This window comes from Ciconia boyciana, chromosome 1 (assembly GCF_034638445.1).
Source record: "Ciconia boyciana chromosome 1, ASM3463844v1, whole genome shotgun sequence".
Classification (NCBI taxonomy): Eukaryota; Metazoa; Chordata; class Aves; order Ciconiiformes; family Ciconiidae; genus Ciconia; species Ciconia boyciana.
In genome coordinates, this window is record NC_132934.1 from 145,716,749 (window position 1) to 145,733,123 (window position 16,375).

The 16,375-nt window shown below is 38.3% G+C and overlaps 1 protein-coding gene across 1 annotated transcript in view; it reads left to right on the forward strand.

The window, feature by feature from the left end:
- Positions 1-16,375, forward strand: part of OCA2 (OCA2 melanosomal transmembrane protein) — a 180,305-nt gene that overhangs the window by 91,079 nt on the left and 72,851 nt on the right. Inside the window, exon 18 of the mRNA XM_072853227.1 lies at positions 14,162-14,289. Within this exon, the coding sequence (XP_072709328.1) occupies positions 14,162-14,289 (128 nt within the window). The remainder of the gene's footprint in view (positions 1-14,161; positions 14,290-16,375) is intronic.

The window sequence follows — 16,375 nt, forward strand, 5'->3', positions numbered from 1 at the left end:
TCTCAGATGAAACAGGCTGGTTTGCTGCAAAAGAGTCTGAGAGCAAAGCAACACTTACACAAGGGGGCCTCCTGAGGACCTGAACGTTGCTGTGGACTTGGGCTAAGTAATTATCTAACAGTGTTGATACACTCAACAAGACCTTGTTGGCATGCGGTAGAAGCCCTGGTGTGCTGGAGCAGTATGAAGTTAGGAAAGGGGACATGTCAGCCAGGCTTCTTCAGCATTTTAGCCAGTGCCACAGCTGCTGTGGCAGCTTCCCAGTGTATTTGCCATGGAAATGGGCAATTTCAGCCAATAAAGATTATTGGCTATTAAGAAGTTAAAAAAGTCTACTGACACATTAGAACCGCAAAAGTGCTATATTACTAAGGTGTAGAGAGCTGCAGAAATTGAAGACACTTGAAGGCATTTTAAGTCACCGTGGCTAAGAACATAAGGCAGGCGTTCACATCAGCAATTTAAGAAATCAATTTTCACTCTTTTCTGTCTCACATAAGTAGGCACTGAACCATGTAGGATTTCTTGAATTAAACCCAACATCTATAAGTGTTTTTGAAAAACCGTGGGCGGTCACTAAAGACCATATAGCACTGGTTGCATATGTCCCTGGTAAGATATTCTTTCAAAACTGCAAAATAGTTGGATTCAATACTAGAAGAAACTTAATAACTGATGATTGTTTTTTATCCTACTTTATGTCAGTAAAATAAGTTAAAAAATGGCATGGTTGGCAGTGCAAGTGTCTGTTATTCACCAGCTGATCTTCAACTGCAACCCGGAAAGTAAGTAGGGGCTGTATGCGTTCTGTATAATTTCTCCGTGTTCTGTATTGAAGGCAAACCTGCCAGATTAATGAATAAATGCTATTAAAGCATATGCATAATTTCAATTAACAATTAATGGAACCTGCAAACTTATACTGAGATCTCATTGGTGACTCCTGAATTCCACTATCTTGATGATAGCTGTCACTTATTTATCATTACTGAAGTAGTGCTGCATGAGTCTCTATGGATTTTAGTCCTCCAGTGCACGGAAATGAATTTCCTAAAATACAGGCCATCTTGTACTCTGATGATTTGGGTAAATTTGTTCAATATGTTTTTCTCATAAAAATGAAAGCAGATTGTAGTTCAGTGTTTAATTTTCTACCAGAATAATGTTTTATACAGAGGCTGAAGTGTTAGAAATCTAATAACTTTTAATTGCATTTGGTAGAGTGAATTAGAAAGATTATAGAATTCTTTATCAGTCCCCAGCCTTGACACAATTTTTCCATTATGAACTTGGAATCATTAATATAATTTGGAGGAACTGACATTTTAATTTAAATAATAAAATTTGCATACTTAGCTGCCTTTTAAAATGCAGAACACTTTCCTATTCAGTTTTCTTGTACCTGTTCATCAATTTATTTAGTCTAATTCTGTGAAATATCTATGTTAATGAAAGGCTAGTACTGAGACTTTAAATAAACAGATACGGCAAACTTTAAGACTTCTACAGTGCTTTCATTCTGCCCGATGGGATTTTACTTTATTGATAAAGCATTGATAAAGCATCTGAGAAAAGAGGATGAAAGTAAAGCCACTTTGAGGATTGTACCTGGCTCCTCTTTTGACTTTAACTTTTAGGCAGGCATGTCTAGAGCTTTGGACTATAATGAGATCCCCCAAAAGAGACAAAAGATTTTTCAAGTAAAATAAAGCAACCTTTTGTTGAAATATAAACTAGATTTTATTTTTAATAGAGGATGCTCAAAGTGGCTGGGTCAGAAAGAATAGACAAAATCAATTTATAAATTACTTCCTTCCCCTTCTGTGGGGCAGGTCCTTCCTCTTCCGTTTGGTTTGAGCTGCTGTGAACGCTGTGCAGTTCCTTCCAGTATCCATGCAAAGGGACCCATCACCTGTGCGGCCCTGCTTTTGTCTGCCCCTCTCAGTGGTCTCTGCATGCAATGCAAGTGCCCTGCTCCTTGCAGACCCCCTCACTCTTGCTCCCTTCCAGCTCTTTCCCAGGGCCAGGCTCAGTAGTTTCTGAGGCAGGGGAAGGTCCTCTCCTCCTTTTAGAGGGTTGCAACAGACTCTGCTGCTTTCATCTTCAAGAAACAAGGTGGAAACCCAAGAGCAAACAAAAGAGATGTTGCCTGTTTCAGAGCAGAGGTACTGTCTCTGTATTGGCTGCAGACCGCTGGAAGCTGGAAAGTTATGCCAGCATAAATACGATTGTATGTTTGCCTTGTATATTCATTCCCACGTTATTGCCACTACTGTCCCTGTTGGACACAGGACTCTTGCCCAGGTGAATCTTTGGTATTACCATCTACGGCTGTTCTCATCTTCCTTTCATGAGTTAATTATTTATGTAAGGGGACAGAGAGAGATTTTTGGACTTGCTGAATTCTTCCATAATTTAGGACTGCTATTTGCTCCAGCCCCAACAGAAGACTGAGTTTCAGATAATGAACTCTGAGGGAGCTATCTTGGTTTTTTTGCTTCTGCAAAAGGGTTATGTCTTCACACTATTGCCTGATCCCATTCTAGTTCTTTTGGTGCTGTGGATGTCTATGATCCTTCAGACATCAATGTTTAAGCTAAGGGCTTCAGCTGTATAGAAAAAAATTAAAGCTTAAACTCTTTAAAGCTTAAACATTTTAAAGCTTAAACCCTTTAAAAGGGCTTCAGCCCTGTTAAGGGCTTCAGCTGCCCTTAAAATAATCTCTGGAGGAGGTCAATAATCAGTGGAGGTGATCAACAGCTGTGATTCATCTGACCTACTTTAAAGGTCTAATTCATGAAATGATTCACCTTACCCTACGTCACTTCACTCTTTATATGCCAGAGGACATCTTCTCAAGCTATACCAAGTTTTAGTCATAGATACTTAAAAACCACAACAGCTAGATGGACATTTGGCTTGATAATTGATTATTTGGGGATTTCACTTCTAACTAAAATCCACTTTGGTATTATTAACCAAAGCAGTGTTAGCAAAAACCCCAAACTTATGAACTTTTAAAAAATTTAAGGTTTTATTCTTTTAACTAACTAACGTGATCACTATGACCTTTCTGGATAGTAGGACAAGTTCTATAAATCAGCACTCCATGTCACTTCTGTTAGGCAAACATCCTAGGTCTAAATTATCCCCGTCATCCTTTCTCTAAGGCTAAAATCCCTCAATATTTACAGGCAAAGGTTATCTTGTTCGGTGAGAGCTCATTTATGTAGTTAAATCTAGTTTCTCTTGGAATACTCTCTCTTGTCTTCTATATTCTCTGTGGTTTAACTTCTGACTGTGGGCTTGGTCAGCAAATTCTGCTGCAGATACTTTTGAGGATTTGAAACTCTCTTTCTGCAATTTATCTTAACTAGTTGTATCTTGCATCATTGAAACATTTTAAAACTGTGACTGAAATAGTGGAAAAGTAGGGAAAGAATTGTTTTCATTTAGTTTGAATTGACTTCTGTTTGTTTGGTAGTCTATGTTGTGCAGAGCTCCCTTTTATTTTATTGTCAGTGCATTAAAGGAGAAATGTGTTCAGCTGCGGTAGATACAAAAGGCTCCTGTCATAGTGTCACTCCTTTGGATACCAGTTGTCATATTTTCTGACTCATTTCCATAATTTACTGAAAATTTGTTGAAATTCACAGGAGAAATTAAATACCGTAATTGGAAAGGACTTCAGCAGAACAAAAACCCCCAAATTATGTCTACAGGGGATGTTATGCAAATTATAGCAAAAATTTTGTCTTAACCTGCAGAGCGGAGTGACACCTCAAATTCAGGAGAGTGGACTGGATCTGAATTTCTCCCATGTAATTTTCTTGATTTTCATCCTGCTTTTGTTGAAGTGGACATGCATGATTTTCAGCTTACACCGTAATTTACCTAGGTGAACCAATAATTATAATAGAGTTGGGGCTGAGTGGCACTTGTCTGGTAGCTTGCTTAGTGATGAAGAAAGGGCTGCATTGCCCTACAGAGCTTCACAAACTTGCTTAAATTTGCTATTGAATCACAGAATGTCAGAAGTTCCCTATTGATATTTACTTGGCTTAGAAACACTGAAGCTAGTTCTCCATTACTGCAGCCTACTAAGATTTTAACAACTTAACTTCATCCATTTTCTTTTCTGCAACATTTTCAACAAGGAATTCACTGCAGCAATGATTCTTCCCTAACAACTTTGAGACAGATTGGCAGGATCAGTATGCGTAACAGCTCGCACGAGAGTTAGCAGTGCTGTAACCAATCACAGAATCCTTAAACTTAGAGATCTTTGAATAAATTATTTAATGCTATAAGCTAAAAAAGAACTAATATTGCACAAGTGGAATAAATGTAGTCTGTGTAGTTTTGTTCTGAATGTGCAGCCTAGGAAGCTGCCTAAGAAGAACGCTATTAAGCTTTTTCTCCCAGCTTTTATCTGGGCCCTGGGACAAGGTATGTATATGCATTTGAACTTGTGCTAAGAAGTTTCTTTAGAATGGTGAAAATCTTTTTGAACTTGAACCACTGCCCCGTAGCTCCATGAGGAAGATCCTGCCTCACTGTGTGCTGCAGAACTTGTCAGGTCTAAAAGATTTATAAATGGTCATGGAGAAGGAGCACAGGGCTGAGAAAGGTGTGAACAGATCCCATCAGTCTGAAAGGGGTGTTAACGTCAAAGTATCCATAAGGCTCTTATTTTTACACTTTCAATTGTTATTCTGGAACTTTTTTCTCATCTGCTATCAGTGATCAATAGATTAAACCATGTTATGCTACTATCCTGTGTGATGGTGGAGTTGTGCAAATCTGTCACTGTTTACAAACAATAAAATGATATGTGCAGAAACAAACAAACTTGGCTCTCAAAATTTAAGTGTTTGTACCCATAGAGAGGGAAGAAAAGAGAAAGTGTTCATATTTTGAAAATGTTTGATTTCAAGTGAATTTGTGCAATAGTTAAAATGAAAGGTTCATCATAGAGCTACTCAATGTTACTGAGGAGTTATTTTATAAAATGTTTGAAAAAACAGATCAATTTAATAAGCTAGTGTATAATTGTTTAGTGCTTAAGAAAAAAGAAAATCCTGGTGAGACAGACAGCTATTAAGTTATAAAAAATGGTGAATGACATAGATTTAAGAAAGCATAGGCTTAATGTCAAAAGCCACATTGTTAAGTTTAGCACATCTTATATTTCACATCTTATATCACTATATCCTCAGTGTAAAAAGTGCACATTTGCTCTTTAATTTGTCACTGAATCTAACATTTATCTCCAGATAATCTAGGGTCTGTGATATTAATCAGTTTTAGCTGAGGAGAGCTTGTAGGTATTGACTGCTAAGTATCTGCTCAAATGATACAGAATTATCAACTGTATTGAAAGTTGTCACAACAAGTATTTTCTTTTCCTTGTCTCCCCCCCCCCCTTTTTTTTTTTATTTGTAAAGCTTTCCAACATAGTTTGATAAATTAAGGAACCAGATGCAAAGCCTGGGAAGCAACATTTATGGACCTTTTCTATACAGCTAAAAATATCAGCTTAAATAATCTGTGGTTGCCTGGAAACTCTTTCACACATGTCAGTAAAGTAGATGGTTTTGGTCCCCCAAAAATTTGGATTAGGGATGCCCTATCTGTCTATGGCAGTAGGCTCCTGCTTTCAAAGTATTGGTGGTGATGTTATGCTTGTGATATTGTGGGCAAAAAGGGGAACATTCCTTATACCTGGAGCTAAGAATTTATTGTTAGTCTAATTAAAAGTTGTATCAGTATAAGCAAAACACAAAACCCAGTTACTGTTAGTCCTCTTGCAATAATACTAACACAGTCCAAATTATCTAATTAATACAAAACAAAACTCATTAACATACAGTTAAAACTGTTGTATAAAAAACCTGACAAAAACCAAAAAATCAAAATACTCCCACTATCTCCTTATATTCTGCTGTTAGGGTCACCCTTTGATGCTCTGCAGGGTGCTAAGGTTCACAGATCTAGGTTGGGGGGAGTCACAACAAAGTGTTGATATCTTCGGGCTTTTGCTGGGATGAACATGATAGGGGTGTCTTCCTCCTCTTTACCAGGAGGTGAATAGTGTTCATGTTGATGGTTTCCTCCTCCCTGTGCTTGTGTCCTCTTGACCCCATTTTTATACATTTTCTAAAGCTTTAGACTTTGCTTTTTCAAATTTGGTCTTCAGCTCTGCATTATACCCAATTGTATCATATGCGGTATGTTGTATGTATGTTACATACTTGTTTCTTGTGCTTTTTGTTACCCCTAAAATGGGTTTTGACCATCTCCTAAGTTTGCTCTATCATCTATAACTAACCACTGTTGAGTTGCTGATAAATCTGGGGCCTTTGGTATCATCCTATGCATCCCTTTTTAGCTGCAATTACTCATTCTGTGCACTCTTGTCTGTGGCAACTTCTTTCTTCTGTTACTGTTTTCCATTAATGCTCCACCTACATGAAGCTGTAGCACTGCTTTCTGTGACTAAAGTGGTTTCTTTAGTTCCTGACCTGGTAATCGTAAACAGAGCAACAATTGTAGCATCTGACAAGAGTGTCCAGCCTAATGTAGTAAGATATAGTAAGATTAGAGCCATGGTTAGGCACTCGTCTTTGAAAGTCTTCAGCCCTTTCTGGAGACCCTTCCGGGTCCTTGCAGTTGTGCTTGCAGGGGCTGATCTGCAGCCCTTTTCCCCAGGAGGTATCAGCTACAACTGTCAGTGGAGTTTGGTATATTTGACCTCAGTTAGTGCTCTTTGCCTCCCTGCTCTTGCTTCATTCATCTACTGTTTTATCTGTTCTGGCATGCAGTAGTGGTGGTTTAAGTTGTCTAGTACTTTTACACTGAGGTCAAGAAGAACACTGCATGGGACTGACCTGCTGGCCTCTGAGTATGTAGTATGGAGATGTGATTTCACCTTGAAGATATGAATTGTTGTTTTAAAGTGAGAATGGACATAACTGTATTTAAGAGACTTAGTACATCTTTGATTCATAGTGATGTTGAAAAAATTCCTGGTACAGTATATATGAATATGAGTTAAAAATAAATTTGACAATTATTTTGTAATAATAAGAATGTTGGAATGGAACTAAACTGATGCTGTCAGCATTGACTCAGACTCAGAAAGTCTTGTCCAGATCTTAGTTATTGCTCCTTCTCAGCATAACACTTTGCTCCTGATAATAAAAGAAACCTGCTTTCCATGATCCTTGCAGTCTTAACTTCTTTTAGGATAGTTTTCAAAAAATTCTGCTGTTGAAATTGCACAGTCATCTTTACAAACATGTAAGTAAGCATGGAAAATATCGTCTGTGCTTGCAGCTGCCCGTACACTTGACAAGAAAAAAAACAAGAACCAGTAACAGCTGTATCTGCTAGTGCAGCTTTTGTGCTTTATTGCATACTTCTAGAAAAGTTGACCTTTCCTCTGTCTTGATTTTTGCATCTTCTCAAATTTTTTTTGGCTCACAAGAGTCAATGAGGCTATAGCAATAGACTGTGTTTTTTTGCAGTGACCTTTACTGAGATAACTCTGTAAATTTTTTAGACTTATGGATTGGTGCAATATACACAGCTATATATCTGCCAACACATCTTCCCTGTATATGCAGTGCCTAGCTATAGCAATCTCTAACCAGGGTTTCTTTCTTAAAGTGTTCTATCTTGAATGCCATCCTATCTCATCTGTGAAATTGCATTTGGAGAATTAACAAAGTTAGGTGTTGACATTGCAATACAATGGTGAATGTGATTTCTGCATTCTGACCTCATGGTATTACAGCTGCGCAAAAATTTCCAGCCCATCCTTTCTTAATGCACACGTGCTGATCTGTGATTACAGAGCAGCTAGTCCTCTGCCTCCTTGTTTTATGCTACACTTCTGGTTTTTAACGACGCAATTACCTTCTATCAGCATAGGTTTCTGTTTCTTTTGCCTTGTGTGGGGTTACACTTTCCACCAATTTTTTTCATGTTCTTTTAATCCTCTTGTATTGTTCCAAGCATTTCCTGTTGCGGTGCAAGCTGTCCTGGACTGTCACCATCACAGTTCTGTTCCCAAGGAGTAGCCTTAAACTGTGGTGCTACAAATAGCACAGAACAATTGAAAATGATTTCTATGAAGCTAAGTCTATGAAAAGAGACTGCTCAAAAGACCAGCAAGTTGTTTTGTAAGAAGGCAACTTTATAAAAAAAGAATATTAAAGATAAAACAGTGCTTATTAGTTGACAGCAAGTATTACTTATAAACATTCAGCATGACTTCAGAAGGTATATTTTCAGGGATGCCTGATAAAATAAAACAAAAAATTACAGAAACCACAATACAGGACATTTTCATTCACATTCAGGACTACTTATGAAACATTTTCCATGAGTAGAGCAAGCACTACTGGAAATATGTCTTTGATTTAACTTTTTCACCCCAATAGTTCTATATGCTCATATAAGAGTATAATTGAGTGTATGCTTTACATAACATTACAGCTACATAGTATACGAAAGACTGGCATACATCCTTAGGCTAAATTTTGAGGGGTTGTTAATCAGACTTCTGATTAAGCTGTTGGAACACAGTGATGGACTTTACTTCCTCATATATTCAATAATATGTTGGGTAAAAAATTATTCAGAGGTGAGTGCCAAATATGTTTTCGCTGGTAAACCTGTAAGGGACATTGTGGGCTAAAAGGATTTCTGCAGTTCACAAAAAGTTGCTGTGCCCATTTTGACAAATGGAGAATTGTTAAGATCACAGAAAAAGGATATCATACTTTGCTCAGTGACAAATGCCTAAAAAGTCAGTGTGTCCATCCCATTGTCTGCAGATAGGAGGATTATGTTTTCATCTGGCAGAAGCTGGTCTAGCTGATTTTAAAAAACCCTCTACTTATTTCACAACCACTATAAATATGTGACCCTGAATATTGTGTAGCCTGAATCTTCCTCACTGCTATTACACCTCCTCCTCACTCCCTCTTGTCCTACCCGCTACTGCTGCCACAAACAGGTTGCTCTCTGCCCTCTGGAGCAGCCTGGTACATACCCAAAGACTTGCCAGGACCCCTTTAATCTTCTTATCTTTGAGCTAAATATCCTGGATTCTTTAATTTTTTCCTCAAAAGTAAACTTTTCAGACTGTTGATTGTGCTTACTTCTCTGCCTTGGATTTCCTAAAGGGTACAATCTTACTTAAAGTATATCTTCTCAGGGTTTACCAGGGATATGGAAAGCAGAGGTTGCTTCACAGGATTTACCATTTATAGTCCTCGTTCTGTATTTCAGTGGGCCATTAGGTTCAGTTGTGATCCACTGTATTTCTTTAGTCTTTTCTGCAGGACTGTTAGGCATCCAGTTGCTTCCCACCCTAGATTTGTGCAGTTTTACCTCTTCCTACCTAAATGTAGTACCCCAGCATGCTGTTTTGCCCAGGCCAGCATTGGGATCGTGCAATGTTATCCTGGCTTTGGTTTTCAGTGTAAATGTCTCAAGTGCCATTTCAGTTTCCACAAAAGTGAAATTTCTGTGTACCCTCAGTATTCATAAATACATTACTTCAAATTCTGTGCACGTAAAGTGAACATACAGTGTCTACATGTTCACATTGCTAGGAAGAAGCTTATTATGCTTTTCAGCGGGTAGTAGGTCAGACAAAGTTACTTTTACTAAGGAATACAAATTTTTCTTAATGAACATTTGAAAGGCCTACAGATTACACAGTAATTTTTTTCTTCCGTTTCTTTCTCTTTCACCTACCTTCCTCCCACGTATTCTAGACTTCTATTTGATTCTATTAGATTGTTTTCTATTTTCAAGTTCTTCTGCTTGATTATTTCAAAATAAGGGTTTTTTTTGAGTAGGATTGCAATTGTATTCTGCTCATCACGAGCTATTTATTGTTCCGAAGGTGATTTTCCCTACTGGGTAAAGTATATGAGAAAAGCAAAGCACTCAAGCTATTTCTACTGCACCTTTTTTCTGGTCCCAAGCAGAAGACATGGGAATCTTTTCTATGAAGAATGCATTATAAATTTGCAAGGTGCATTTTATAATAAAATTTCATTTTATTTTTCCTAAAATAAATAGAAACTGTCACTGTCTTCAACAGGTACCATATCAGTGCAGAAAGGGAATTTAGATTCAGTTTCTCTCCATGTTATATTTCCAGAACATCAACTGATGTGAAACAGAGGCACTAAAGGGTATTAAAGGAAGTGCTCTGTGGAATTATAAATGGGCTTTGCTTTCAGTATAGTAATGCGAAGTTATTTTTTGAAATTATTTCTATTTCTCTTCCTCCTGGCCATCTTTCGTGGCCCAGTGTCCTGGTTTCGGCTGGGATAGAGCTACTTAGTTGCTGGCTGGGGTTAAACCACAACACCCAGTAAGCTAGCAAATAAATGAACAGAGAAGCCAGTCTTTAATGTATCCTAGTACTTTCAATTCTTCAAAAAGGAAGGAATAGCTTCAAATTGAAGCCAGGGCAAATGTAAAGCTACCCAAATATATAAAACGCTGATATAGTATGTTCACAGTCATGAACGTACTCAGAAAGGCCTTGGAAAAGCCTTAGAAAACCTGCCCACTTAGAAAGGCAGGCTGCCAAGTGTTTGTTAACTTTGTAGTTAACTTTGACAACGTTATAGCTAACTTTGCAGTTAACTTTGCTCTCAGCAGAGAACAGTCAGTCACGCAGTTATGGGATACTCTAACTACCGTGGCCTTCAGGCTTCAGAAGAAGACATTACTCTCATCCAGCTGCAGAGTGCTTGAAGTCAAACCACGGTACTGAAAGGCATCGTGACTGGAAACCTTGCATGAAGTCCCCCAAATTCCTGGAGAGACTTCCTTCTTCCTCTGCCCTTCTCTGCGCTCCCTTACTGTGCCCTTCCTCTGAGAGATGGGTAGCTGTATCTCCTCTTCGCAGGCATAGCAAGGAAAGCAAATATACTCTGAACAGACTCTGTGTGTAGACTGAAATAAGCTCTGTGCAGCCAGAACTGGCAGCTGATGTGTTTGAGCCTCCGGAGAGCTGTACTTGCTGGAGCACTGCAGGAAGACACATCCCTTGCCCATCCATATTCCCAGGGAACAATATTGTAAGGCAGGGCACTGTTCTTTCAGGCAAAGCTGCATGCGTGGAGCTAATGCATGCTGATAACACTCATGGTGCTAGAAAATGCCTGACTGTATCCACCTCATGTGCAATTCAATTATATTTCATTAGCTTTAGCGAATAATTGTTATCTCCATACAGCATGTTCAAGTTGATTTATTTTTGTTGGAGGCAGGAGGGTAGAAATAATGCCGAGATATTATCACAGATCGTTCCAGAACTATTGAGAAATTGCTGTTCTTTAATTCTTCACTTTGTTGTACTTACATAGAAAATGTATGTGACAAAATGTAATGTTGTCACTTATATTTGTACAAAATAGCAGTAAAATTCTGCTACTAAGCTCCTGATCTGCACACATCTACGTCCCCTTGCAGTATTCCTCTAACAGGAATTGCCATCATCTTTATTTATTTAAGGTGGAGTTGGGCCCACTGTTCTTTACTGGAATTCAGAGAACAGCCAAGATGACAGTCAGGAGAAAATTAGGCAGTGCATTTCCATAACCCCTTTCTTTGTGTTCAGAGAAATGAACTATTTAATTTGCATGGACAGATTCACTTTGTTTTTGGAAAGACAGTAAATCAACTATGCTAGCACAAAGGCATGGTAGACAGGAACTGACAGTACTCCCCTCGCTTTCCTGTCCCTGTGGTTTGTAACTGTTTTTGCAAAGTCTATACACATACCCAGAGTCTGGTGCACAAAAAAATTTCATATGTTTTTGGTTTATGCCAGAATCCAGCATTTATCCTGAGCAGTACAGAGTATTACCACTCTTAGATCAGTCCTGGAGTCTCTTTGCAGTGGGTGGTAAAAATGTCATTCTTCACAAGAAAAGTTGGGACCAGCTATTCCCACCCTGCTCTCTTTTGTGGTTGTTTTTGCTCTCCTCCTCCCTTGCAGTATGATGCTCATGCAGAAGCTATTTTTGACCACACACTCTGATTAGATCACTGTGACCAAAGCAGGGGATAGACTTGCTCAGCTTGCAGCATGGCAGCTTTTCTGTCTTTGGACGTGAGCAGAGCTGGCTGTGACACATGGTTTTTGGATCCACTGAGGCACTCAGATCAGATTTTAATCAAAATCTGTATGGGGAATAATGTAGGAGCTGAAGCTATGAAATTTGGGATACAAAATTCCTTCAGTTTTCAGCTCTCTGCTTAGCTTTGGCTTTGTTTCCACCTATATGGTGGTATTTTTGCTGACAAACCATTAAATTTCCTAGCCCTTCATACCTGTTTCCTTACAAGGATTTCCCTGCATCTCCCTGTAGATTATTTTTGCACCAGGCTAAAGAAAAAGTCTTGTGAGAGCCGCTTATCAAGGAAACAGCAAAACCAAAGTGATCAGCTGTGTCAGAGCTTTTCAAGAAGAAGGATCATGAGGAGAGGCCTGGGGAAGGGAGAAGTCATTTGTAGTGCTGGAAAAACATGTTTTCAGCCAAGTGGAGAGGACAGAAGCCAGGTTAGGGGCATCAAGAATAGAGCTGAATCAGGGAGATGGCACTTGGAGATGCTTGAGAGGAAAGAAATAGGTCATTGGCTGAAGAGTTGGTGTTACAGAGAGTGTTTTGTTTTTGGAACCAAAAAATGCAAGAAGTATGATTTCACTGCTGCACAAATACGATAGCAGAAAATAAACCCACCTCAAAACATGAAAGCTGGAGCTAGTGTCAAGCTCGCTGGTTTAGCTCTCCTTACAAAACAGACCAGCCAGAGTAACTCCTGAGCTGGTGGTTTTGGCTTTTGGGCAGGCCTGATTGATTGCCCCAATGCAATATTTTCAGCAGATGTTCCTTACTGATCAGAGTTAACCTGAAATTCTCATTTAAGGAGTACAGTATGTCACTGAAAGCTCCTAAAATGTATTTGAGAGAGCAAAATGCATTCTTTGATTAGGGAATATTTATGTGACACTGTATATTATATATGTGACATTATATATGTGTATATTATATATGTGACACTGTATATTTACAGCTTCATGAACAGGGAGAACCTTTAGTCTTTTTATTTCTTTTATATTTAAATAGGATTTAAATGGGTTATAGCTTGATTTTAAACTGTTGGGTGTTTTTGGATCTCTTTCTTCTTTTAACCTACCAGAAAAACACTTACACACAAGCTGTAAATTGAATGGCCTAAACTTTTATGAATCAGTCTTCTATCTTTGAATTTTCTTATAACTACAGTTCTTGAAGACTTTTGGAGAGGGCTCACTTTATTCATCTATCTGCTTTGTAGCAGGGGCCTATTCTCCCTAAGTTACACTTGTTATTTGATTATAAGTTTGTGACTTAAAGTTGTTTTCCAGCAAAGATTGTTATTCTTCTTTCTTCCTCACTTTTTCTGCAATTTTGTGAATCCATCACTCTCCGACTGTGAATATATGAGATAGCATAAATTGTATGAAATAGTCACAGCAAAGAGAAAAATAACTTGAAGAGCTGGGATGCTTTATTTCCATGCCATTAAAAAAATCTTAAATTATGTATCTTAGTTTTTTGCATTTAAAAAAAAATCATCTGCTGTTTAGGAAAAAAATAGAGAAGAAAGAAAGAGGAGCATCATTCTGAGGAAAAAAACACCCAACCCCCTTTTGTTTCATGTCTGAAATCCCATTCCATTGTTTAACATAAATGTGTCAGAAGAATCAAACAGCTCCAGAAAGCATTTTAACTGTGCAGAGAGAAAGTGAGCCTTGCTCGGACAGGAGATTCGCTGATTACATTCTCTGGCTGCTTGTGCATTTGATTTGCATTTTCTCTCAATCAGTTACCAAAATACACGTCTTAAAACACTTCAGGATGTATAGAGGGATCCTGTCTGGAAAGACCTTGTTTTGCTATTTAAAGTCACTCCCTCTTCTGTTTTAAAGAGCTTTTCCCTTCCTCTGTTTATCTTCTAGAGCACATAGCCAGTGAGTCTTCAAGGCCCTGAAAAACACAATACTGTAACTTTTACTTTGGTGGCACATAACAAGTCTGTGAAGTATAAAGTTTTGTTCTCTCTTTTTCTAATGCAGGCTGGATTGCCATGTTGGGAGCCATTTGGCTGCTAGTGCTAGCAGACATCCATGATTTTGAAATGATATTGAACAGAGTTGAGTGGGCAACCCTCCTTTTCTTTGCAGCATTGTTTGTTCTCATGGAGGTAAGATTCTCTGATTTCTAAAGCCTGAAGAGTTAAAACTGACTTAAAATGTGAATTATGTTCCTGGGCAGAGTCCTCCTGCAGATTCAATCCTGCTAGAATATTGAAAACTGAGTGTAGTCATGGTAGCACAGAGAGAAATTGAGGGTGGTGGAAGCTGGCTGGACCTCTTTGAGATTTAATTTTTCACTGTAAGCTTGGTCTCATGCTCTCTCTTTCTGCTGCATTTCCTGAATGTATCTGACACAATCATTTTCATATAAGTGGGATTTTAGTTTCCAGGTTTGTCGTTGGTCTATGTATGCAGATATTTATATGTATTTATGTGTTTGTTTTGCAATTATTTTGACAAGTGATAGGAAAAATAAAAAAGAAGAATAAACCAGAGTTGAAAAATGCTCCTAATGCTGTCTGCTACATGCTGGCTACTAAATGGCCTAAGAGATTTCATGGGAGTATGATTTGAAAGGATAATATCACTGAATTTCAGTTTGCAATTGTAATTTTAAAAGATATTCAATACTTGAAATGCCTGGGTATCTTGCTGTGTAGTTTCTTTGTGTTTGTCTGCTTGACTATTAGAAACAGTCCTGTCATGTTTGTATCCCATTTTATTTACTGTTTCATAGCCTGAGAAGATTTATTTTTACCCCAAATGTTTGGATAATTCTTCGTAGGAATATTCACATTTACTAGGCAATCAGGCTTCTGTGCATTCCCTAGGATGCTTGGTATTTTTCAGTTGTCATTTGTTGGGTTTAAATGTTGTAGAAACATGACTGACAAAACCCAAGTGACCAATGGCACTGCCATGGCTAGTGAATTGTCTGACTGAGCAGCCTGGGAAAAGCCTGTAATAACAAATTTGCTCACACAGCCTCCTTCCTCCACCCTCCCCCCCAGTAACTGCAAAGAGCCCAAGAATTTGTAAACTGCGATCTATAAAAAAAAATCTCCAGCAGGAAAAGGGACAAAATATGAAGCAAATACAAACAGCTAATAATTCAACTAACTCTAATTAATGCCAAACTGGAAGTCAAAATCTGGTAACCTCTGAGAAGATGAATGGAAACTCTGATTATCATTAGGAGGCTTGTTTGCCAGCTAGTAGGTCTAAAATTCATCAGGAAATGTTGATTTATTGTACATCCATTAGTACAGGCAATTTTTAGTTCTCTGCGTTATCAGGCTCTATATATCCTTGCATTTTCTAGCTTTTATAGGGAATCCATATTGAAGCCACGTTTATTTTGTCTGCTGCTGCTGTAACAATTTATTGGTTGCATGCCCTGATGTATTTATTGTTTTAGCTTGGATTGAGTGGTTTTGATTTGAGTGCTGTGTGACTGCACAATAACATAGTAAAACACTCAGGAAGTTATTTGCCATTTACTGCCAAACTTCGGATACGACTGTTGTAATTCACTGAACTTCATTTTTATGGTTTCTCAGGTCACCAGTGAATAGTTCATTAACGAAAGAATATTTTTCCTGGCTCTGTAGAATAACAACAGTTTAAGGTCATGAAAGCAACTTGTACACATAATCAAGGAAAAAAGTGAGAGACGCTAAATTCTTCCCCATAAATGAATGAGAAAAATGTTCTAAGTATCATCACTGCTAATTTTGATCTGAATCAATTACCCTTTGGATTAGCAGATGACAGTCCTTGCCAAGGCATTTTTCTTTCCTTTAGGTTAACAATGTCAAGAAGAAACAAGTCAAAACAAAGATATGCATTGAAGTATGAGAAATCTTGCCATGAGCTAGACACTCAGCAGTTGTCAGCTCATATTCTTGTGGATCACCCTTGGTGATCCTTCATCTTAGAGGGTTCCCAGTCTGAAGCTATTTTCTACTGCTATAAATATTGTCTTTCCTATTACAAGGCACATTTAAAAACCTGGGTGGGACTTAGGCTGCATGTCATTTTGGAAAATGTGCATGAAGTTCCAGAGCCATGGGGGAACTCCTGGAGGTTCTGCCTTTGGGTGCTTATTGGTCCAGTCTGGCAGATCTTTTGCAATGAAAAAGTTGGAAATCCTTTGGAGCTCTCTTGTTTTCTATTGTGTCCTTCGGGTAATCA